Genomic DNA, 25,709 nt, shown 5'->3' on the forward strand with positions numbered 1-25,709 from the left:
TTTTTTAAAGAAACCTAACCTAACCTAACCTAACCTAACGGCTAACCTAACCTAAACTAGATTTTTTTTTGCGCGTCGACGGAGCCCCGCTTCGCGGGGCTCCTATTTCTGTGTAGTTTTTTTTTTTAAGAAACCTAACCTAACCTAACCTAACGGCTAACCTAACCTAACTTGATTTTTTTTTGCGCGTCGACGGAGCCCCGCTTTGCGGGGCTCCTATTTCTGTGTAGTTTTTTTTTTAAGAAACCTAACCTAACCTAACCTAAAGGCTAACCTAACCTAAACCTAACCTAACGAATTGAGGGTGAATATCTCCGCCATTTTTGATTTTAGAGAAAAGTTGTTCCTATAAAACATGCTTATATTAGCGTTATCTTTACGATAAAACAATAATAAATAGGTGTTAAAATGACACCAACTCCATCAAAAGTCCTGCGCCCCCTTTGCTTTAGTCCAACCCAACTAGCTTTAGTGTTAAAAGGTTATCTAGTAATCCGAATATTCATCCGTTTAGCGGACGACTAGACACTTCGATTAATATTTTTGTTAAATTATAAATTGCGAATATTAATAATTTTATTTTATTTAATCTATTTTACAAAAACTATACTTAATAATAATTATTTTTAATGTTGTTGTTAAAAAATATACAAATTTCATAAATAAAATTTAAATTATAATATTTTTTTTGTTAGATAGAAATGTTTTACCTGAAATGAAACGCGTTTGACAATCGCTGTAGGTCAATTTGACAATGTCATAACAGTAAGTTCGCGTTTCAAAGATAAAATGGAGTAAAATTTTCCGATTTTCAAAAATTCGTGACTCAAAAACAAAAAGTTTTCGCGCTGTGAAATTTCAGATTTAGGTTCCATAGGACAACAGCTAACCACAAAAAAAATTACGACTCTCAACTCCACGCCCTATAATGTACAGTTTAGCCGAATCAAATATGCAGCCAAAATCTATCCTGTGTGTTAATCCATTAAAGATAATCCGTGAAAGAGTCACAAACATACATATTAGTCAGTTCAATAAAGAAACGAATCTTCAATGGCGGCCAAAGCTGACTTTGACAGATGGTAGGATCATCAAAAAAGAAAATAAAAATAACGTAAATTGATAATTATTTTATTAAAAAATAATTAAATTGTTTGTTGACAAACTTTTTTGTTATTGTATTTGTGTATTTATATGAATTATCATATTTACGTATACAGAATGTAATAAAATCCCCATAATACTTGTAATAAGCCCATAAAACTGAACAACTTTTCCCAAAGAACATATTTTGTCAAATTCCAATAAAACATTATTTACTTTCGCAAATGCATAATTGTCATTGTAAATTTATGATAAAAACTATTACTTATAGGGAAAATCAAATACATTTTAGTGATTTTATTTTTCCATTTTTTTTTGCATACCGTACGTCCGTGTGTGAGCGAGAGGGAATGATAAGCGCCGCCATTGAAGATTCGTTTCTTTAAAGAACTAACTAATACCTACTTACATCCATCCTCACAAACTTTCGCATTTATAATATTAGTAGGATATATTATATGTATTAATAAGATAGGATAGGATAATACTATGAATATGTGTAAACTAGCTTTCCGCCGGCGGCTCCGCCCGCAGTTTCAAAGAAAAACTCGCATAGTTCCCGTTCCCGTGGAATTTCCGGGATAAAACCTATCCTATATTACTCGTGGATAATGTAGCTTTCGAATGGTGAAAGAATTTTTAAAACCGTACCAGTAGTTTATGAGCCTATGGCTATTCATTACAATCAAACAAACAAAGTTTTCCTCTTTATAATATTAGTGTAGATAAATTACCTGCCAACAATCAACATTTCAGACGACTGTGCTAGTTTAGACAGCCCTTCTAAAGCAGTAGCTATAAACACCAATATATTGTTCCAAAGAAGACCGCCTTTTCTGCCGAATCTGAAAATTGTAACAAAATATAAGTTATAATATTTTAAGTTTGATTAATCTGTGTTTTTCAAACGAAAAAAGGTAGGTACTTTAATTCTCTTTCTGTTTTTAGTTTTAAAGTGAATCTTCAGGCGCGTTGAGGGTAAAATTTCAAGTTCGCGTTATGGCAATACCGTCATGGAGTAAGGCGAAAATTTTGGTATTTTATATTAGAATCTTGCCAAACAAGTTTCACTTCTGACACGTGTTGGCACACATGCTCTTTTGACGTGACAACGTCTTATAATTCGATAGAGCCGGCTGCAAGCACGAAAAAACATGACTCATGCGGCGTTACTTCGCTCTGAGGCGTTCCATAGTGCAACTTGCAAGCGAGAGCGCGGAACGACAAAGAAGCACAATCGGCCTAGAGTCTAGACGTAGTCACGTTCAACTATCGTCAGTAAACCGACTTTACAGACAACCAATTTTTTTAACTATTTTTATATTCTTACCGGTCAGCCACGAAGCCAGTTATAACTCCCCCTATCATCCCCCCCACGCAGTAAATGGCCACAGTAATGGACCATACTGTTGTCACTTTAGGATCGTCTTTTGATGGTAGAGTTATATTTGTTCCCGTCAGCACTTCTTTTTGCAGCCAGTCGGACATTACCTGTATTGTTATTAAGTGTTAGTTGTTATTAAGTGCTATGATTCATCTGTTTAAGTACTTTAATTAACCCTAATCTATACATATAATAAAATCTTATCAAAGTAAAAACTGTAGGCCATTGAATTTTTTAAGTAGGTATACTGGGGGCGTGATCTACAGTTATAGATACTGTGGCCAAAAATATACATAGTTTTAAGAATTTTTATGTATTTGTCTGTATGTATGTCCGGGCTAAACTCAGAAAATATTGCATGCATTTACTTAAAATTTGTTTCAGAGCTAGCTTGACACCTGAGGAAGGACATAGGATAAGTTTAATCCAGGAAATCCTACGGGAACGAAAACTATACGGATTTATCTTTAACTACGCGGGTGAAGCCGCTGGTGGAAAGCTAGTTATTTATAATGCTCTTGAGATTTATACGTTCAAACAAACAAACTCTTCAGCTTTATAATTTATATATATAGTATTAATACATAAACTTACTCCTTGCGGTGCGTTCATGACACCCGTATTGTATCCATGTTGAAATGCTGACCACGACGCACACAATATTGCAAAGGCGAGACGACTATTCATTCCCTGTAAATAAAATAATATTATCTTATACATATATTATAATCAAATCCCGAAACACAATTTCTTCGCGGAAGGACTGGTTTATCTTAGGTTGGCCAAAAGCCATCGGGCAATTCTCTAAATACATTTGAATTTCGCCCTTTGACTGAAGTCAGCAGCAGTCTCGGGCGGAGGCGAAAGCAACAGGCATGACACGTGCATTAACGCTTCAGCAAGACAACGACTGACGAAAATTGTTTAGTAAAAGGCCGTAATATTACATTTATTTGGGCTTTGACAAAGTCATTATGCCAGACCTGAGGTTTGACCAGTCGAACCTACGAGTGCCCGAGCTTCGGGGTTTGACTATAAGTAACATATATAAAATTATCGTGTCGCGGTGTTTACTCCTCCGAAACGGCTGGACCGATTCTCGTGAAATTTTGTGTGTGTTGTAGATCTGAGAATCGGCCAACATCTATTTTTCATACCACTAAGTGAGTAAGGCAGAGCAACGGATCCCGCGAAAAAACATTTTTTACCTTTTCGAAACCCTACTAAAATTATTAGTAATGGACTCTAAAAAAAATTAATATTATGATAATGATGATCATAATAATTAGAATTTTGGGCACTTATTATTGAGAAATTAACTGTAACACTATTTTCCTTATGATAACACACAAATGTGTATAAGTTTCCTGTTAATTCGTAATTTAACACGTTCGCTGCGGCACAGATATATCTGTACTTTCCATTACTGCGTTACGGGTCGTTTTAAACCTTGTCCTATACCAGAGATTGTGGCGGCACGAGGCATATTAAACCCCACCGCCCGTAGGAGACCAAAATCCTTTTTTTGGCGCCAAATAAGACAAAGTGTGCGGCATTTGTCGTGATTATTATTAACAATGAGTTCATTAACCTAAATCTACCGCCGCCCGTGGTTAGATTAGTTAGTTTAGATTCTATGGGTAAAATAAAATGTGGGGTCTGATGTACCCCATACCGCACTGAACAATAGCAGTTTTTCATATAATTTAGTGATGGGAAAAGAAATATCGATTTTATTTAATTGTATTTATTTATCAAACTTATGGATGTTTTTTATTAAAAGAGGCCAAACCAGAATATTGTTTGCAACCAGTGCATTCTGTGAGAATTTCCTTTACTTTTTTTTGCCGGCCTCACGACTTGTTAAGAAGATGCGGAGTTTTTCGTAACATCCTACTCATCTCCTCTTCTTTGATCCCTTTAAGAGATGATGTGCCTTGTTTGTTGGCTTGTTGACTTGGGCAAGAGTTAAATTTTGATGAGCCATACACCGATTGCCGGGTGTTTTGGATTTGCCGCTAGTTGATTCAATGAACAAACACACTAATAGTAATCATGATTATCAACCTATTTGAAGAAAGTTACTCAACATGTCACATTCACGTTTCTATTAACGATATTTATTATAACGAGTAGTTTTAAAATTAGGTACCTGTATCCACATTCAAGTCCTTCTTTGTAAAAGCTTCAATAAGTTGTTCCACAAATAGTCTCGAATGCGTTGCACAACACTAACCGCGTGAAGCTAGCTTAGGGTGCGGTACGAGGTGCGCGGTGGTACGAGGTGTTCGCAACCTCGTTCCGCACTGTGTTAGAATTTTTATTTGTTCAGTGCGGCACGAGGTCTAAGAAACCCGGTATTAAGGTCGGTATACCATTGAACTAGGAATCAATAGCACATCTCAGATATATAGATATCACTTTCCTACACTGAACCAGATGGAAGTTATGCCTCCCGCACGACAGAGAAGTTTAAGTTTTTTCCTACCGCTATAACGACGAGACACGGACAGGGTGTTTCAAGCCCTGTTTCGCAGCGAACGTGTTAAGGGAAAACTTAGCAGTAGGTATATTATTATTTTAAAGGCTTAATGAATTGACGAGAGAATTCGATCTATAAATTAAATAAATAAAAATATAATAAAACCGGCCAAATGCGAGTCGGACTCGCGCACCGAGGTCTCCGAACAAACCTATCTTTTATTAAATTGTAACTTTAAAATGTATGATTCTAGCAATTTTTCCTTTATCTGTGCTATAAGACATATTGCAAGACTATACAGGGTGTAATCGTTAAGTGTGCACAGGCGATTATTCCGTAACAATTGCAGATGTCAAAAAACTCTAAACTGATATCGAAAGTACTTAACATAATGAGTAAAATCGTAATAATAACTTTTTAAAAATAAAACGTTAAATATCCAAAAAATTTACATGTAACACGCCCATACATTTAATATCCCATACATTTTGTATTCAAAGCAAATGTTCGAAGTGACATCCACGTTTTGGAATACCATTGTATTCCACATCGAGCTCTATTTAAAGTTTCTAAATGAATTTTCATTAAATTTTTCGAAGTAATTTAAGCACAAAACCAAAAGAATGAACCAAAACATTTCATATTACATGTTGTGGATATCATATTTCATACTAAATGTATGGGTGCGTTTGGTGTAAAATTTTTGGTTACTTCCCGTTTTATTTATAAAAAGTTATTATTGTCATTTTACTCATTAGATAAAGGGCTTTCGATATCAGTTTAAAGTTTTTTGATATCTGCAATTGTTACGGAATAATCGCCTGTGCACACTTAACGATTACACCCTGTATACACTGGAAGTACCTTGTAGGTTTTAATGCCCTTGCAAGTTGCAAGTTGTGGCGAATTTCAGAATTCTTATTGCGTTGACATAGAAGTTTGATTTTATTACAGCTTCAAGGTATTATAGACCTGAGTTTTTGAAGCGTTCATGAGTAAAGGGGTAAAAAATAAAAATATGTATGATGTATTTCAAAATTCATGTCTTTCGCAATTATTCCTTTATCTCTGCTATAAGACGTTACTTTGTACTAATTTTCAAGACTCTGTAGGTATCAGTTTTGTAAAATTAAGATAAACTTTTAAATGAATAATGTATTCTTATCGCGCTATCCTAACACTATTTCATTGATATTTTTTTAGTTATAATTATTATGATAAGACTTTATTTATAGCAAAGATAACAAGTTTCAAATGTTATGTTTGTCCTCACATTCCTCCGATTAACACATAGGATAGGTTTTATCACGGAAATCCCACGGGAAACGGAACTATGCGGGTTTTCCTTTGAAAACGCGGACGAAGCCGCGGGCGCAAAGCTAGTAATAGATATTGTATTTTGAACCCACGCCCTTCACGAAATGAGGTCGCTAACCACTACACTACTAGGGCAATTTATTCGTAACGGGATCTACTGTTATGTTATACATATAATATATTTCCTGTGATATCGATTCTTGGTAGAGAACTTTTAAACAAAGATATTATTAGTTATATTCTGTTTGTTGCATACGTTATTATTTTAACGGTTATTTTAAAGTAATAAATTATATTAGTTATATCCTACTCAGTTGTTTTTACAAGAAAAATGTGTTGAGTTAAGTTTGACTTATTAATTACCTTTTAATATTTATCTCTGTCCCTATGTCCCTATGTATGCTTTTAAATCTTTTAAACTACGCAACGGATTTTGGTGCGGTTTTTTAATAGATAGTTTTTTAGAGTGATTCAAGAGGAAGGTTTTAGTATAAAATTTATTAGGTTTTAGACAGAGCGGACGAAGCCGCGGGCGGAAAGCTAGTTTAATATAAATGGTATTAGTTATTTAGTACAATAATTAATAGAAATGTAACGTATGAAAATAAACAGCCAACTCGAGGTCATTCATAGGGGTTAAAGTTGACAATTAAAATATTTCACGTAAATCGGAATGCATAATTCGTGCAATGGAATACTCTAGAAAATAAATAATTAAAATGCACAATTCATCATTTTTAACGAGTTAAAGAAAACTATGATATTATATATTTATATAATTAATTTAGGGCCGATTTTTCAATGCGGCTAATTATATAATTAATTAATAAATTAATAATTAATAAAAAGCCGATGCCTACATCACTAATGGATATCTGCAATATTTAGAAATTAAGATTTAAACTGATTTTAAACACGATTTATTAATTTTATGTGGCTGTATTAGTGTGAAACGTGGGAATTATTATACAATGAATAAATCGCGTTTAAAATCGGTTAAAATCTTTAATTTCAATGCAATCTGCAATATTTCAAACTTCAGAAGGATAGGTCCAGTCACAGGGTCCAGTAGTTTGAGTTGTGCGCGATAGATCAGTCAGTCAGTCAATTTGGCGTTTTATAAATTAGATACTTATAGCATTTCGCGCGCGGATTCGCCCGTTCTATATCCAGAAATTAAAAAAAATCGCTTCAAAATCCGTTGTGAAGTTTTCAAGAAAGCATACATATGGAGTAGAGACGGACTGACAGCTTTGTTTTATAATATTTAGCGATTTTAAGCCAATTTAGGAACTAGGAATTCAAAATTCTATCAAATTATTGTTATGTTTAACGAACTAGTATCCATATTTGAAGATTTTATCATAAACCCGCCAATTTACATAACCGCGTAATATATGACATAACCTGTTGACCTTGAACAGTTTGACATTATCTTTTGACCTCAGAGGAATATTTCCTCTGAGCTTTTGACAGTTGAGTCAACTTTTTCTTTTTTAAATTCAAGGCCATGGACACAATAATGTTTGGAGAAAACATGTCAGTTTTAAATAGTCTATATTGTTATTTATATGTATTTAAAGTTTTATACACAAGGCCAAGCTAGCAGTTTACAGAAATTTTTTTTTGGATAACTAGAGTTATTATAACTTTTTTTAAATACATATCTAGTTTTTGCGTAGTTATTTAATTGTTGTTTTTTTAGTAAAAAATGGCAAAGTAACTAAATACCATTATTATCTAGGAATTTTTAAAAAGAAAAATGTAACAGTTTTTGTTAAAATTGACTAAATTTAATCTTTACTAACCGTACGCTCTCACAAGAACAAACAAAACCAAAAAAAATGTTGTGTGGTTTTATGAAACCACGATAAAAGTGAAACTGTTCGAACGGTTCCGAACACTGCTTTGTGTAGCGCATGTCGTGTGACGGTCGGCTGCCGAGTAGGTATACCTACTCGGCAGTCGCGATACACGCGACATGCGCTACACAGACCAAAAAGTTTGAGACGATGTAATAAAAGTTTCACTTTAAAAAAAACATAGGTAAATATAAGGTAGAGTCGTTTCACGTTTGGAAGTTACGCACGTACAATGTACTGTATATACATTTCTGTAATTAGGTATTATTTTTTTATTTGTGTACCTATTTATATTTTCATATAGTATACAAAAATGTACCCTAAACCCATAAAAAAACAATTTTATGAATAAAATAAGTATAAATCATGATAGTACCAACCATTAAACTTAATACTGAGTTCAAAAACCCTTAGAGACCTTGACTCTTACAAGTTACATCACTATTACTCATGCCTTGAACAAAAAGACAAACTATTGATGCCCGCTGCTTCGGTTATTTTTTATTTGTAGGATTCGAATCTATACTAATATTAAAAAGCTGAAGAGTTTGTTTGAATGCGCTAATCTCAGGAACTACTGGTCCGATTTGAAAAATTATTTCGGTGTTAGATTATAGATAGCTCATTTATTGAGGAAGGCTATATTATATCATCACGCTACTACCAACAGGAGCGGAGCCACGGGGGTGAAACCGCGGTGAGCAGTTAGTAAAATATAATATAGAGGACAGGAAAGTAATTTCTTTTTTTATGAACATTGTATTTTATGGACAGAAAAACATTTAATAGGTCTATATCGAGTTTCTTATTGATTCTTCGTAGACGCGACAGTGTCACGTGGCATGAACATTTATTCATATTATGACAATATAGGAAAACTACCAAAAATGCTCACACACAAACCATTGATTGTAATATGTACATAGACTAGCTTTCCGCCCGCGGCTTCGCCCGCGTTTTCAAAGAAAAACCCGCATAGTTCCCGTTCCCGTGGGATTTCCGGGATAAAACCTATCCTATGTGTTAATCCAAGTTACCCTCTATATGTGTGCTAAATTTCATTGTAATCGGTTCAGTAGTAGGTATTTGCGTGAAGGAGTAACAATCAAACACATACATCCATCCTCACAAAGTTTCGCATTTATAATATTAGTAGGATAGGATAGGATAATATCATTTAAAACTAAAAGGGACAACAAGCTATAGTATCAATGACCTAATATTTGGTTTAAGATTAACTTATAATTTATTAGATAAATCTCCTTGCAGCCATATGAGTAGCGCAAATATCATCTGCGTACGTTTTACGTCACTTTTAAATTTGGAACGTAAATATTGTTGGAACGAAATAGCGCGCCAAGATGATATTTTTTTTATTTTGCGAAATTGACAGATGTCAATTTTTTTAATTATTAAATTAGAAAACAAAATCAACGCGTTATATTTTTGTCTTAAAAAACCGGTAATCATCATCACTACACAGTATAAAACAAAGTCGCTTTCTCTGTCCCCATGTATGCTTATATCTTTAAAACTACGCAACGGATTTCGATCCGTTTTTTTTAATAGATATAGTTATTCGAGAGGAAGGTTTTAGTATATAATTTATTGGGTTTAGACAAAGCGGGCGAAGCCGCGGGCGGTATACTAGTTCATAATAAAATGTAATATAACCCCAGTTTTTACATGTGTGTTAGTAGATTACATTTCGAATGAGTGCAACTGAAATAAAACATTTTTACACCCAAAATCACTTGCGTAAATAAAAAACAATGAGAACATCCTGCAATCGTTTCACTTCCGTATTCATACAAATGATTATTTAAAATTTAAATGCATTATTATAATTATCTGTTTTAATTCTATGGAATGACATTTATTTTGTAGGACCGACTCAAAATGATATATGAAACGAATTGAATCCCAAAATGTGTTATAAGCGCATAACTTGAGAACGGCTGCACCGATTTCGTTAATTCTTTTTTTATTATATTCCTTGAAGTACGAGGATGGTTCTTACGTAGAGAAAACGTAAATATGTACCGCGGGCGAAGCCGGGGCGGACTGCTAGTATATTATATAAATCTCGTGTCACAATGTTTGTCCTCAATGGACTCCTAAACCACTAAACCGATTATAATAAAATTCGCACACCATGTGCAGTTCGATCCAACTTGAGAGATAGGATAGTTTAAACATGTAGGTACCACGGGCGAAGCCGGGGCGGACCACTAGTTTATAATATGTATGAATAGAGAATATGTATGAGCAAAAAACTAAGCATGTTAAAAATCTGAGTCTCGATCCGGAAAATCAATGGACGCGGGTTGGATTCCCGCTTCACTATATTATTTTTAATATTTTTTTTAAGATTTAATAGCTTTTTAATTTATAAACCCCATATAAATAAAAATAATATTAACAAAAGCATGTGACGTAACAAAAATACGGGTATCTTTTACCTATAGTTATGTTTATGATAAGTATCATTTCACTTGTTGACATTAATTATTATTCATTCTTTGTATTCATAAATGACATGCGAAATGTGTTTGTAATTCAAAACACTGAAATAAACTTGTTTATTATGACTAGCTGTGCCCCGCGGTTTTACCCGCATTGCTCCACTCCTGTTGGTCTTAGCGTGATGCTATATAGCCTATAGCCTTCCTCGATAAATGGGCTATATAATACTTAAAGAATGTTTCACCTCGGACCAGTAGTTCCTGAGATTAGCGCGAAAAATAAACAAACAAACTCTTCAGCTTTATAATATTACTAGCTTACCGCCCGCGGCTTCGCCCGCTTTATCTAAAACCTAATAAATTATTAAAACCTTCCTCTTGAATCACTCTATCTATTAAAAAAAACTGCATCAAAATCCGTTGCGTAGTTTTAAAGATTTGCATACAAAGGGACATAGGGACAGAGAAAGCGACTTTGTTTTATACTATGTAGTGATAAGTATAAGTATAGATATACATAATATATAGCCACTGCCTCTGCCTTTGTCATGATTGACCTGTAATAAGAAAATTTATAGGCTCTACAGATGTAGAGCCTATAAATTTTATATTTGTGACTCGGTAGAGATCTACCGAGTCACAAATACTCACACTCTATACTTATTTTTATAGAGCTAATTAATATTAATATAGATAATATAGAGCTCTATTTAAACATAGAGCTAATGTGACTCGTTAGAGATGTAAAGCCTATAAAATTTTCTTATAGTAAATGAATTTTGTAAATAAAATAGGTAGTTTTTATTTAAATCGTAACAAATAAGAAGTCAAATCTTTCCTTAGTTCTTAGCGTGATGATATTATAGCATATAGCCTTCCTCAATAATAAATGAACTAACACCGAAATAATTTTTCAAATCGGACCAGTAAGTACTAAGTAGTTCCTGAGATTAGCGCGTTCAAACAAACAAACTCTTCAGTTTTATAATATAAGTATAGATTAATAATTGTAAGGATTTAGATCTATTCTATATCGAACGAATAAAAATGACATTATTATAGTTTAAAGGTCAGCGAAGTATTAATAATTCATATATTGTTATGTAGAGCTACTATTGTATTAAAGAAACAATACGCTCTATCATGAATAAAAATTAATAAACTGAATACGAATATTATAACTGTAACGTAAACATATAAACAGAATAGCTAAAAAAAAAGCTGAAAAAAATTTACCGCCATTCTGTAACCGGAGCTTGCAAGTTCAACTTTCACTATTCACTTCAATAAACACAAAACCACTAAAACCTTTGTGCAGCACAAATTAAAAAAAAATTATGTCAAGATGACATTTAATCCTTTTTGGCGGCAAACGTGCGATATTGCATGTAAGCAGCGCGGCAGCCGAAATTCGAATTTGGAATGATGCGGACGTCGCGTGGTCGCGGTCTGTGTGGTCAGTGACGTCATTGAACCGGTTGTGGATATGGATAGGATGTTGTCCTATACATTCCAGTACCTACACAAGGAATAATAAACTTTATAATAATTAAATTAGGGTGCAATTTCATTCGCAGAGAATTATAATTTATAGTAACTAGCATTCATAGGAAAATATTCCGTATTTCGTAAGGGTTAGGGACTAAAATAAATTGCGCGATGACATGTTTTCTTAGTGAACTGGAATACTACACGCAACAACTGCTGTTACGGTAGCTTAAAAAATAGTAAGCGGTCACGCTCTTAAGCGCTTTACGCTGCATTGACATAAAGTACTTACTATAAATATATTAATGTACTATTTAATTTACGGTTAACTGTTTGCTATAGTTTTTACACGCGGCTTCGTTTCAGGGTTTGTAACCGAACTGCTAGACTGCTGGGACGGCTTGAAAGTTTTTTATTATTTTTTGTTGATATTCAGTCTGACAATGGCTACTTATTAGGTCGAAAATGATTTTTAAGCCCCTGAATGATAAAAGTATATTGAGATAATCACTACTTAACTACATTACAATGTAAAGTCGCTTCCCGCTGTTTGTCTAGGTCTCTATGAATGGTTAGATCTTCGCATCTGATTTTAATATTATCTTCTTTAAAATAAGTAGTAGTTCAAAGGAAGATTGTAAGTAGTTCAGTTTAGTTAATAATTATTAGATTTTAGACAAAGTGGGCGTAGCCACCGGTAATTTACAAAAAAATAATATATTTGAAAATGCAGGTATATATTATGATTATATGTTTGCGTAAATAGAAATACCATAATAAGCCACACCTACGCAACAACAATTTTCCTATAAACTGTTAAGGAAATTAATAACAGCTCTAGAATTTCAAAGGTCACTATTAACATGCGTGTTTGTTGCACACGATTCTATCATACTTTAAATGACTCACATTTTATGGTTTTTTTTACCGACTACAAAAAAAGGAGGAAGTTATCAATTCGGCCGGTATGTTTTTGTTTAACTTAAAGTGAAGTCCCGTGTCCCCAAGTGGGATAAGGGGCAGATGCATTATGCATACATCTGTTTCACTGATCCATTTTCTTTAGGGACAAGTAGGTGATCAGCCTTCTGTGTCCTGCCAGACCGAGACATTTTTTTCTACGTCTCCACCGGGAATCGAACCTAGGACCCCTTGGTTCTACGCTCACGCGTCAACCAAGGAGGTACCAAGGCGGCGGTTGAAATAACTTTAATTCCTTATTCATCAAGCCACTATAAGCTCTACATTAGTAAGGATATTAATTATGGTCTTCAAACTATTTGTTATGGAAAACTACGTCATGTTTGGGTATAAATAATAAAAATGTTAACCTAGCTTGACAAAATTGACGTAAGAAATCAATTATAATGTAATAGAATGTAATAATCAAATTGTCATATTGCTATATTATAATTTATAATGTAAAATGAACTAATGTAAATAATATATTGCTGAAATAATAACTCACGTGAATTAGTTTAAATTATAAAATTTAAATATTTGTATGCCAATTGTTGGCGAATTGTGCGGACGTGAAATTTATTATAACTTTGCTTTGTAACCACAATTCATACAAATAAATCATTTCATTACAAAATAAATCATTTCATTTCATTTCATTTCAAATTATGTTGATAACACTGCTTGAACGGTGAAGGAAAACATAATGAGAAACCGACATGTTGAAGTTTCTTGCCGGTTCTTCTTCATAGATACTGCTTTCCGAATCGGTGGTAATTGTTAAAATATGTATGACGATTCGACAGTGCTTCTAAAAGAAGTCTAATTGAATAAATAAATGTTTGAGTTTGAGCTTGAGTTTGGATCAAATAAGTTCGACGACATCTGCCACCCGCACTTGGCCAGCGTGGTGGATTACGGCCTGATTGTGTACCAGCATTGAGAACATAATGGGCTGATGATGTAGTAAAATGAATTTTTAATTTTATTGGTTATTTTTACAACTATATAGAAATGAAAATGCATCGATATTCTTTCAGTTGTTCGGCAGTTAAAACTCAACAGACAGATACCTCCAGATTAATAATGTTATAGTTATATTTTTCCTGAAGCATGACGTGTCAGCACATATTTGTAAAAAACTAATATAGCATGTATCACTGAGCATTATGTGATCATTGCATGACGTATCATTAACTTACCTTACCCTATGTAATAAATGGACTTTGAACTGCATTACTAATCCTGGAATTATCAAGTCATAAATTCATATGTATTAGGTATTAACTAGCTGTGCTCCGTGGTTTCACACGCATTGCTCCGCTCCTATTGGTCTTAGCATTAAAATATTATCCATGGTGAAACCCTGGGTCGCTATTGGTTGATAAGAAATCTATATATACTATAAAGCTGAAGAATTTGTTTGTTTGAACGCGCTAATCTTAGGAACTGCTGGTCCAATTTGAAAAATTCTTTTAGATAGCCCATTTATCGAGGAAGGTATTATAGGCTATATATATATAATTATATGTATATCATTATGCTAACACAAACAGGAGCTGAGCACGCGGGTGAAACCGCGGAGCACAGCTAGTTATTATAAAAGTTTTGGTTAGACGGCCAATTTTACAGCGCTGTATCGCTTGAAGCGTAAACTGCGGGGGCTTGTCATCGCGTCACGGCAGGATGTTGATACGGACCGAAATAATTATTCATAACCTTGATTCGTTTTAATTGATTATTAATAATGTAACGAGTTTTAGTGGAAATAAACCTAGTTTATGTTATAGGTGTGGCCTGTTTGCGAAAGTCACGGGCACATGAAATAAAATGGTTAAAATGGTTTGATTTTAGCCCCGACTTCGTGGTTACAGTACCTATAGCAGCTTTAGTTTATTCTATATAATATATAGCATATGTAAGCATCCTATATTACTTGTTCTGTGGTAAGCATTTTATGTATAGGACTAAAGGAGCACGTATACTATCTAACGGTGAAAGAATTTCTGAAATCGGTTAAGTTGTTCCTGAGATTAGCCCGTTCAATCAAAGTAACAAATAGAAATTTTCCCTATAAAATAATTGTGTACTTAATAAATAATAATGTAGCAGAAAGTATAGTTCTTTCAATATCGGCGGTGTATAACCCATATTAGGTATTTACGCTGTGGAAAAAATGCACACACACATTCATTCTACATGACGTGTGGTCTTACGTTTGATAAGGGATATTTCGATTTTTAGCCTTTATATTATTAGACTAGATATTTGGCTTGTATTTGATATCTAGTTTCATAGCATTCAAATCCTATCCTACTAATATTATACATTCTTAAGTTTGTGAGGATGTGTGTGTGTTTGTTACTCTTTCACGCAAATACTACTGAACCGATTACAATGAAATTAAGCACACATAAAGAGGGTAACTTGGATTAACACATAGGATAGGTTTTATCCCGGAAATCCCACGGGAATGGGAACTATGCGGGTTTTTCTTTGAAAACGCGAGCGAAGCCGCGGGCGGAAAGCCTAGTGCTTTAAAAATGAGAAATATTAAAAAAATAGAAATAAGTAAATCACGAGGCGGGATTCGAACCCGCGTCTTTTGCCTTGCCGAATATGACATAATATTGTGCCTGTAGCTCACACGAAATTAGCTGAACCTATTTTGATCAGTCATGCCTAAGGCAGCGTTTCCCAACCTGGGGTCCGCAGAGAAATCAAGAAAATTACGAAAGCCACTAAACAATTATACACGCAGTGACTAGACTATTCTGACGGCCTGACTTTGTATTTTTCAGTTTTAAGATGGATAATCTGTCAAGTGATGGGTGGCTAGGCTATTTCATACAAAAACACTGCAAGAAATCAATCAATTTTTAAAATAATATAGATTGTCTAATAAGAATACGTTTTTAGGGGGTCCGCGGGTCATGGTAAGGTGGCGCTAGGGATCCGCATTTGGAATAGGTTGGGAAAGGCTGAACTAAGTAATAAAAAATCAAAATTGTTTGGGGAAAAAATAAACAATAAATGCACTTACTAAATTACTTTATTCTCACATCAATATATTTCATTATCAAATACATTATAACATACATAAGTATAATGGAGATTGAACTATTTAACGGATTTAAATCGGTTATTTATGACGATTTTAATTTTTAATCCGTCGAAATAGTTTAATCTGAACAATTATATGCTGATTTTGCAAATAAAACAAATGTTAAATACATTCCAATTACAATGCCACGAATTTTTGACATTAATATGTCAAACTATGTCAAAATTCTAATTAAGAATCCTAAAGCTAAATCTTTTGTCCACGTCCACGATGTTAACAATCAAACTTGTGTGAATATTATAAATGGATCGTTATTTTAAATATTTCTTGTATCTAATAGATATATTTAACCGACTTTACCAAGGTAAACAATTCAACAAAATAAAACATGAGTGAATTATATGTAACGTAGCAGTTATTAGCAAGTATTAGACAATGATAGACTGAATAAAGTATATATAAGACCTTTCTTAATAAAGTCGGTTAAAAGACATCGAAGCAAATTGTTTATGCTCATATTCACGGATAGATGGCGCTGCAATAAAAAACGAAATTATAACGAACAATTTTTTTTCTTAATCACTACGTCGCGTCCCTTGTAAATTAAAACTTATTTTAAATTCTTTGATATTTATTTAAGTCTTCCAGTTTTATTAGCTTACATTACGTTCGGCTAATTACTTTTAATTATGATTAAAAAGGCCAACTGCATTATTTTACTTATAAATTAATACAATTACATATAATAATATGTAACGAACAAAGCATGCGTAGATAAAGGTAAAATCAATAGAATAGATAAATTCAATAGAAATTAAAATAAAATTAAGATTTACAAAATCTGCTTATATACTATAACCTACTTAACTGACATGAATTATAATATTACACGATACTAAGGCTAATAAAATGTACCTTAAATGTACCTACTATCTACAAAATATATACTAAAAACCTGTGCTATAAACACATCCATTTTCTTAAATTGCAAAAACAATGAAAATTGACACATGTCAAAAAAAATCATCTCTACAAAATTGTCTGTTACTGGCATTATAGTTTAGAATAATTATTAAGAAATTAAAGATTTTAACGGATTTATTCATTGTACTAATATGTAATATTTATTTTGTAATCTAAGGTAATATTATTATCCCGTATACACACTCGCTGCGAAGTGCGAAACATTGGGATAATATTATTATATTAATGAATAAATCGCGTTTAAAATACGTTAAAATGTTTAATTTCTAAATGTTTAATACTCACGTAAATCAAACACAAGAAAATACTATAATGATCAATTACCTAAGTTTTTAATTTATTATGACTTAAATGTAGTAAATATACACACATTCAGTATTTTAAATGTTAACTTTAAATTTAATCGCGTTACATTAGTTACAATGTTTTTGGCAATTGGAATATTTTATTTTGGTCACTATGTATATTTTTTGGCTATGATAATAACAAATATAGATCAAGGCATTTGTTTGAACGCGCTAATCCCAGGAACTACTTGTCTGATTTGGAAAATTCATTCGGTGTTAGATAGCCCATTTATCGGAAAGCTATAGGCTTTATATCATCATGCTAAGACCAACAGGAGCGGAGTAATGCGGGTAAAAGCGCGGGGCGCATCTGGTCATTAATAAAACATAGTATAAGAGATCAGTGCATTTTATATGCTATTTTTATTTTATAAATTAATATAATTAAACTATTTTTGGTACTTACCACGCGTGAAAATGAATTATGTTAAGGTACAAGCGATGACTGTCTAAAATATAATACTATAATCTACAAGTATTTTTACATTTCTAAACACCCGATAACAACAACAAGGGAGCGTTCAAGTATTACAAACGAGTTACTAGTTATTATTCTGTGGTATTACATAACACATTCCCCCTTGTAACGCACCGTAACATTTTACGAGACTCCCCCTTAATTGAGACTAGAACCTAAAATCTAAAAATGTTGTGTGGTTTTATGAAACCACGGTAAAAGTGAAACTGGTCGAACGGTTCCGAACACTGCTTTGTGTAGCGCATGTCGCGTGACGGTCGGTATACCTATACCTATATAGGTATACCTACTCGGCAGCCGCGATACACGCGACATGCGCTACACAGACCAAACAGTTTGAGACGATGTACTAAAAGTTTCACTTTAATAAACAAATAGGTACGCTAACTATTCCTTTTAAGAACATTTTTAAAATAACACAGCCAAAAACCACTACATCTATAAGCATCTTTCCTATACATATAAAAAGATAAACTACGTAATGTATGAAAAGTGAAAACTTAGATAACTTTCCGTGTAATCTATTTTACTAATTTGTAAAATCATTCATTGACATGATACATCTGTAAGTATATGAAATATGAATCAAGACAAGGCGAATGTTCTCAATGTAGTTAGGCTCTTAAAAAAATGCAGATAAAATTTAATATCCCATATAGTTACTATGTATTTACAATTTACAAATCTATTCCATTTCCTCAATTTAGTGTGTTATTATAACTACCACGAAAAAAACGTTTTTCATATTTTTTTAAAATGTTAATAGGCTGTAACTACTTTATTTTCCTCTAATATATTCCAGAAAAATTAAACATTCAATATATTGTAGAACTAAGGATTTAAATAAAAACCTGCCCCCCTAGTCAAGTGGCTTTCTGTTAGCGTAGCGTTCAATAGAATAGACTACGAATGTATGAGATTGACGTAGGCTGTAGATAAACGTATCTACAGGTTACGTCAATCTCATACATTCGTAGTCTATTCTATTGAACGCTACGCTAACAGAAAGCCACTTGACTAGGGGGCTGGACATAACGATAGTATTTATTCTTTAATAAATAATAATCATAATAATTATAATCACATAAATTTTTAAATCCATACTAATATTATAAATGCGAAAGTAACTCTGTCTGTTACTCAATCACGCCTAAACTACTGAACCAATTTACATGAAATTTGGTATGGATATATTTTGATACTCGAGAAAGAACATAGGCTACTTTTTATTGTGAAATATGTACCACGGGAAAAGCCGGGGCGGACCGCTAGTAATTAATATAAACACAATATATTCAGATAATGCAAGAATTATTTAGTTTTAAATATGATTCTGATTGTAAAAGAAAATGACGGGTTCGGGAAATAATATGAAATTAAACACAGATAATAAAATAAAAACAATATATTAATTTTAACATAAAATAATGTTAAGTGAATGAAATATGTCAACATAATTCGACTAAATAAATTTTATCGTAAAATTTTCTGCGACTTCTATAAGTGCATATTAAAAAGCAAAAAAAAAATGTAAAATTTTTACTTACATAGTAGATGATTTTGATCAGTACATTTCTAAAGTTAACTATATTATATTTCAGTCAATAAGATCTTATTTATAATAATATGAGATCGTTTTATTGAAGTGAAACTTCTTTATCGGGGTTGAAAAAAATTAAGTTAACATTTTTTCGTTACTCGTGTCATTTTTCCGTTACCTACGCGCCATCTTTTTCTTATCCCTACCACGCGTGATTCGACGTATTTCTGTAAAGTTGCATATAGTAAATTATTTTTTGAAAAATAAGGTCATAAAGAAGTTTCACTTCTTACGTGTGTACACTAGTACACGCACACATTTTTTTATATTTTATAAGTAATGAATGAAAAGCTTATTAAATAAAACATACAATTAAAACTTATTTCAATCAGACTCCAAATTAAACTTAATACGCAAAAACATAATTTCATAATTCGAGGATATCTTTAAATAAAATATAGTAATTCTATCCTACTAATATAATAAAGCTGAAGAGTTTGTTTGTTTGAACGCGCTAATCTCGGGAACTACTGGCCCGATTTGAAAAATTCTTTCCGTGTTAGATAGCCCATTTATCGAGGAAGGTTATAGGCTATATATCATCACGCTACGACCAACAGGAGTGGAGCCACGGGGGTGAAACCGCGCGGAGCAGCTAGTGGTTTATAAAATCAAACCATAGACATTTATCACTAAGTAAGTGGAATCTAACTTAACAATAACATATCATTCTTAACATTCAATAAAAATGTTAGAAATGTTCTAAGCTAAGAAAATAACATAGCTACACGCGTGATTTTGTTTTATTTACTACATCAAGTCTGTTTATTTTATAGAAGTGAAACTTCTTTAGGCGCGTTGAGAGTAAAATTTCAAGGTCGCGTCATGGCAATACCGTCAGGTCATGGAGTAGGGCGACGATTTTGGTATGTTTGAATCTTGCTAAAGAAGTTTCACTTCTGACAGGTGTGCTCGGCGCACACGCACTTTTTATTTATTTTAAAGTACTGCATGAATTATTTCTCTTCTAGGCCCTTATACAAAGATGTCTGTCTACAACATACAAGAAAAAAAATTGTATTAAAAATAAACAACGTCTAGGGCGATATTACTTGAAGAAGAAACTTTACAAATTATTTATGTATTTAAGTCATGGAATAAATAACATAATAGGCCAGGAGATACTAACAAAAAATATTGTCATTGCCTGAAGAACCGCCATACTTGTACAAATGAGCGAATATTTTCTGTCAGTATCTCTCGGCCTATAAGATAACGGCCTATTCATAAAGCTATCTAAATTGTTAAAAAAAAATACGACGTTAACTTAACAACTGTGTTGCAAATAAAGCATATTCTTCTACTCTACAATATAATTACGTCTAATTCACCATCTTTCTTATATATAAAAATGAATCGCAAAATGTGTCGGTAAGCGCATAACTCGAGAACGGCTGAACCGATTTCGATAATTCTTTTTTTATTATATTCCTTGAAGTACGAGGATGGTTCTTATGTAGAGAAAACGTAAACATGTACCACGGGCGAAGCCGGGGCGGACCGCTAGTAGATAATAAATTTACATTGTCAAAATGTTTCTAAACTTTGACATTACAATAATGCATTGAGATACTATTACTACGTATGGAGAAGACACCGCCTACATCACTTATGTTCCGCTCAACAGAGGTCAACCGGCCACACTGCACTCAGTCCCTTTAGCGCGATGCAGTTCATGTCTTGTTTGTTTTAAAGCAAAAAAACCATGAAACTAATCAAATATGCCCTCGAATGTATCACGATATTGAACTAATAATAATTCAAGTAATGCGGCAAAGTGCAATTAAAAATAACTTTTCATCGGTAATTAACTAGATAATCATTTTTAAAACTTGGTTCGAGGAAAATTTTTGGCGGGCGCCATTTTGCGTCATTTGTCATATTTTAGTCTATGACAAATGACGCAAAATGGCGCCCGCCAAAAATTTAAGAAATGGCATCGGATAAGAAAGATGTTTAGATAGTAATATTAGATGACGTATAGATAATTTTTATACTTAGTGTAAAATAATAATTTTACACATTTAGAAAAGAATGACAATTACATTGATTGGTTTTAAATTTTAATTGATAAGTTTATTAATAATTACTTTATAAGATTAATTATATATACATATATTTTTTTTTCGTTACATTGATTGTTTTTATTAATAAGTAATAGGCAGAATATTTACAAAGTGTCGCCTCTAGAGCGGTGAGTCGATGACATCGCTTAATCTATGACTCACTAACCGCCCCGCGCCACCACGCTTGCAGCACAGATTTTGTTCTATGTGTCTTCTCTATACGTAGTAATAATAGCTCAATGCAATTATGCAATAATGTCAATAATTGTAAAACACATATTTGTCGCAATATAACTATAACCCGAACGAGTTAATTTAAGACACGGCTGAAATGCAACACATGCAATATATTAGTTTTTCCTTTAAAATATTACTACCCAAAGTAAGTAAAACTGGTACCACAGACTAATAATAATATACTACGTATACGCTGGTACTTACTTAGTTTGAATTACATTCCATTATTTTATTTATTTTGCCTATAAAATTACATTGAGAATAACGTCATCGGGTTAGGTCTCAAGATAATTCGTACGGGTTGTTTGTCTAGTTAACCACATCTTAATATATTATATAAATCTCGTGTCACAATGTTTGTCCTCAATGGACTCCTAAACCACTTAACCGATTATAATAAAATTCGCACACCATGTGCAGTTCGATCCAACTTGAGAGATAGGATAGTTTAAACATGTAGGTACCACGGGCGAAGCCGGGGCGGACCGCTAGTAATATAATAATTTTACAATGTCAAAACTTTGACATTACAATTTGTAAAACACGCATTTGTTGCAAAAGTGTTGCAATTTAACGTGCAAGTTGCGACTTCATAAAGTCCCGGTCCACGGATATGCTACACTTCGAAAATTTATCATTTTAACTGACAGATAAGCATAATATCTAAAACTTGTGAAACTAAGGCCGCCTGTCCATCTGCAAGAAAACTTCCGCAAGAAATGTCCGACAGTCTGTCTGCAGCTTGCAAGTCTAAGGCCGCGTTTCCACCTGCAAGTAGACTTGCAAGTTGCTGTCAGACAGACTGTCGGACATTAGTTGCGGAAGTTTTCTTGCAGATGGACAGGTGGCCTTATGTTTTCATTCTTAAAACAAAAAAATTCGCATCTGAAGTTGATACAGAAATGAAATTTCAAATATTTTTTTGCATTACTAGTTACTATTAAAGCAATTTAAATAACAATTCCTAGCTATAAGCTATCAATGGAGTAAATTCCATCACACAAAATACATTTTTTTTGCAATCTAGTATATTTATATTTCTACTAGATTTCCGCCCGCGGCTTCGCCCGCGTTTTCAAAGGAAAACCCGCATAGTTCCCGTTCCCGTGGGATTTCCGGGATAAAACCTATCCTATGTGTTAATCCAAGTTACCCTCTATATGTGTGCTAAATTTCATTGTAATCGGTTCAGTAGTTTTTACGTGAAAGAGTAACAAACATCCATACATCCATACATCCATACAAACTTTCGCCTTTATAATAGTATTAAGATTAAGATAATTTAAATAATAATTGTAAAAGCTTTTCTAACACAAATTTATTTATGAATAAGGCCCCATAATTTAATGTGTATTTGGGACTAAAATTATTTGACATTTAGAGATTTGCGCTTAATTTTGACAGGAAAGGAGACACGATTAGATATGTCACTAGAAAGACCACAGATTAAAAACTGCAGAACAATTGTGAATATCTTACCATACATATTTTATATTAGTAATAATATGCATCTATATTTTATGGTCAGTCGTCAAATAGTAACATAAGGAGGATATTCAAGACAGAGTTGGACAAAACATATTTAGAAAAATATTTAGAAAGAGACACAATCGCGGTACCCTATATGTATTTCCTTTTAATTCAAATAACTAATAAAAGTTTTTAAAGTTCCTTTTAGCTTTTCCCTCTTTTACACGAGCGAGAAAGAGACCGCCAGAGTAAAGCGATCTTCTCTCTCTTTCTAATTTCTAGAAGCCTTTTTTTGCTCTATCTACAAAAGCTCTTAAAATGACCTTGTTTTAAATCATAAATGAAAGAATGAAGAATGAATTTGAAATGAAAGAAAGAAATAAAGAAATGGTTGTATCTGTGGCTGTATTTTTATTCACAATTATTCTACTAGTTTAGATACAACAATAATACAGACAGATACACTATCTAGTTTTATCTATGATCTAAAAAAGGCGCGAAATTTTTTTTTTTTACATGACAATAATTTATACTTGTCAAATGTTTTCGCGCCAAAACCCAATTCGGGTGACATTGATACAGACATATTTTATTTTTAATTTTTCACTCTTTTTCCTTATTCTTCGTAGCAATGTGGAATGCTATCACGGGAATCGAGCCTAGCACCATACATGAACCCATTCCATAGAAACACCAGGAGTATCCGCCTGTGACGTCACGAATTAAACCTGAAAATGCAATTAAAATATTAGTGGTATTTTCTTGTGTCTGATTTTAGGCGAATACATTTAGAAATTACTTACTTAAGAATTATTATCGGATTTTAAATAAATAAAAAAATAATAAATAAATATTACAGGACAATTTTCACACACGGCACAATCTGATCCCATACTAAGCTTTCGCTTGTGTTATGGAAACCAGATGTCTGATAAACATACATACATAAATTTTAAATAAATACTTATATAGATAATAATTAACACCCAGACACAGAGCAAACATCTATGTTCATCACACAATTATTTGGCCCGGGTGGGAATCGAACCCACGACCTCTGGCTTGGAAGGCAGGGTCACCAACCAAGCCAACCGGTCAATCGGTAAATCTTATATATAAAATTCTCGTGTCACAATGTTAGTCTGCATACTCCTCCGAAACGGGTGGACCGATTCTCATGAAATTTTCTGTGCATATCGGGTAAGTCTGAGAATCGGCCAACATCTATTTTTCATATGTACCACGGGCGAAGCCGGGGCGGGCCGCTAGTGTGATATATATTTCTAAAAAAATATCAAGGGTATTTTAATAATGATTGCTTAGGTTGTTTGGAAGAATATACCGTTCAGCGATAAGGTTTATAAGGGTTACGGATCATTTGAGATTTTTAAAAAGTTAACAAGTGGAAATTTAAAATATGTTAAAATGAATATTGTTAAGCTATTGCATAGCTTCTTTCGCAGGCCTTGAGCGCGGGGACCGAATCCGGAAATTCCGTAACGAAAAAACCTCACGCTCCCCACGGGGACGGGCGCGGAGGTGTGGCTTGAAGGCATAGCATGCAATAGCTTTACCGCGGCAGTCCCCGAGTGACACACGTCTTTTTTATTCAGGGTGCTTTTCCGCCAATAATGTGCGAGGATGTGTAGCGAGGAATGTGTTTGAAAGAACCAATCATAACGTTTCATTTAGTTTGCAGCGATACTATTGGTTATTCACAAATACATTCCTCGCTACACATCCTCGAACATTATTGCTGGAAAAGCATCCTTAATATACATCAATTACTTACACAAAAATAAATTCAATAATATTATTATTGAAGTGAAAACTTCTTTAGCGGCGTTGAGCACTTTTTCTGTAATGGGTATAAAATCTTAAACTCGCGTCAGGACACGTGACCTGATCGAAAAAGCGTAAGACGGATACCATTCCAAAATATCAAACATGCTCAACGTTAATAATCAAGTTTTCACTTCTGCCGGCACTCCCCCAGTGCAACCCGGCTTTTTTGAAGTGAAACTTCTTTATCGGGGTTGGACAAAAATTTAGTGTAACATTTTTGCCTTACGCCGTACGCGTGACATTTTTGCGTTACGCCGTACGCGTGACATTTTTGCGTTACGCCATACTTGTGACATTTTTAAGGTCATAAAGAAGTTTCACTTCTTACGTGTGTACACGCATACATTTTTTTTTATTTATTTAACTCACCGGCTGTAGGCGGTACAGAAACGGCCGCCAAACTCTGGAACATTCTAACTAGACCATACGATGACGCTATACGAGCTGTACCAAATGCATCTGCTAGTAATACGGGGACTAGGAGGAACCAACAGCCTAGGCAGAGGCCGTAGGCTCCTGGAATATAAAAAGGATAGAGGAATGAGTGAGTGAGTGA

The 25,709-nt window shown here is 33.4% G+C and overlaps 2 protein-coding genes across 2 annotated transcripts in view; both read right to left on the reverse strand.

Moving 5' to 3' along the window:
- Positions 1-12,060, reverse strand: part of LOC149895578 (solute carrier family 2, facilitated glucose transporter member 1-like) — a 37,201-nt gene extending 25,141 nt beyond the window's left edge. Inside the window, exons 1-4 of the mRNA XM_090118706.1 lie at positions 11,851-12,060; positions 3,083-3,178; positions 2,435-2,595; positions 1,839-1,949 (exon numbers count right to left, since the gene is read on the reverse strand). Of these exons, the coding sequence (XP_089974832.1) occupies positions 1,839-1,949; positions 2,435-2,595; positions 3,083-3,178; positions 11,851-11,856 (374 nt within the window). The 5' untranslated portion in view covers positions 11,857-12,060. The remainder of the gene's footprint in view (positions 1-1,838; positions 1,950-2,434; positions 2,596-3,082; positions 3,179-11,850) is intronic.
- An 11,664-nt stretch (positions 12,061-23,724) lies between these two features.
- The window catches only part of LOC149895580 (monocarboxylate transporter 12-like), a 32,736-nt gene continuing 30,751 nt past the window's right edge, over positions 23,725-25,709 (reverse strand). The window contains exons 17-18 of the mRNA XM_090118932.1: positions 25,523-25,669; positions 23,725-24,036 (exon numbers count right to left, since the gene is read on the reverse strand). Coding sequence (XP_089975058.1) covers positions 23,912-24,036; positions 25,523-25,669 — 272 coding nt within the window. The 3' untranslated portion in view covers positions 23,725-23,911. The remainder of the gene's footprint in view (positions 24,037-25,522; positions 25,670-25,709) is intronic.

Source organism: Colias eurytheme, chromosome 31 (assembly GCF_061535395.1).
Source record: "Colias eurytheme isolate Ceu_HAF_F1 chromosome 31, ilColEury1 Martin Lab GWU primary, whole genome shotgun sequence".
NCBI lineage: Eukaryota > Metazoa > Arthropoda > Insecta > Lepidoptera > Pieridae > Colias > Colias eurytheme.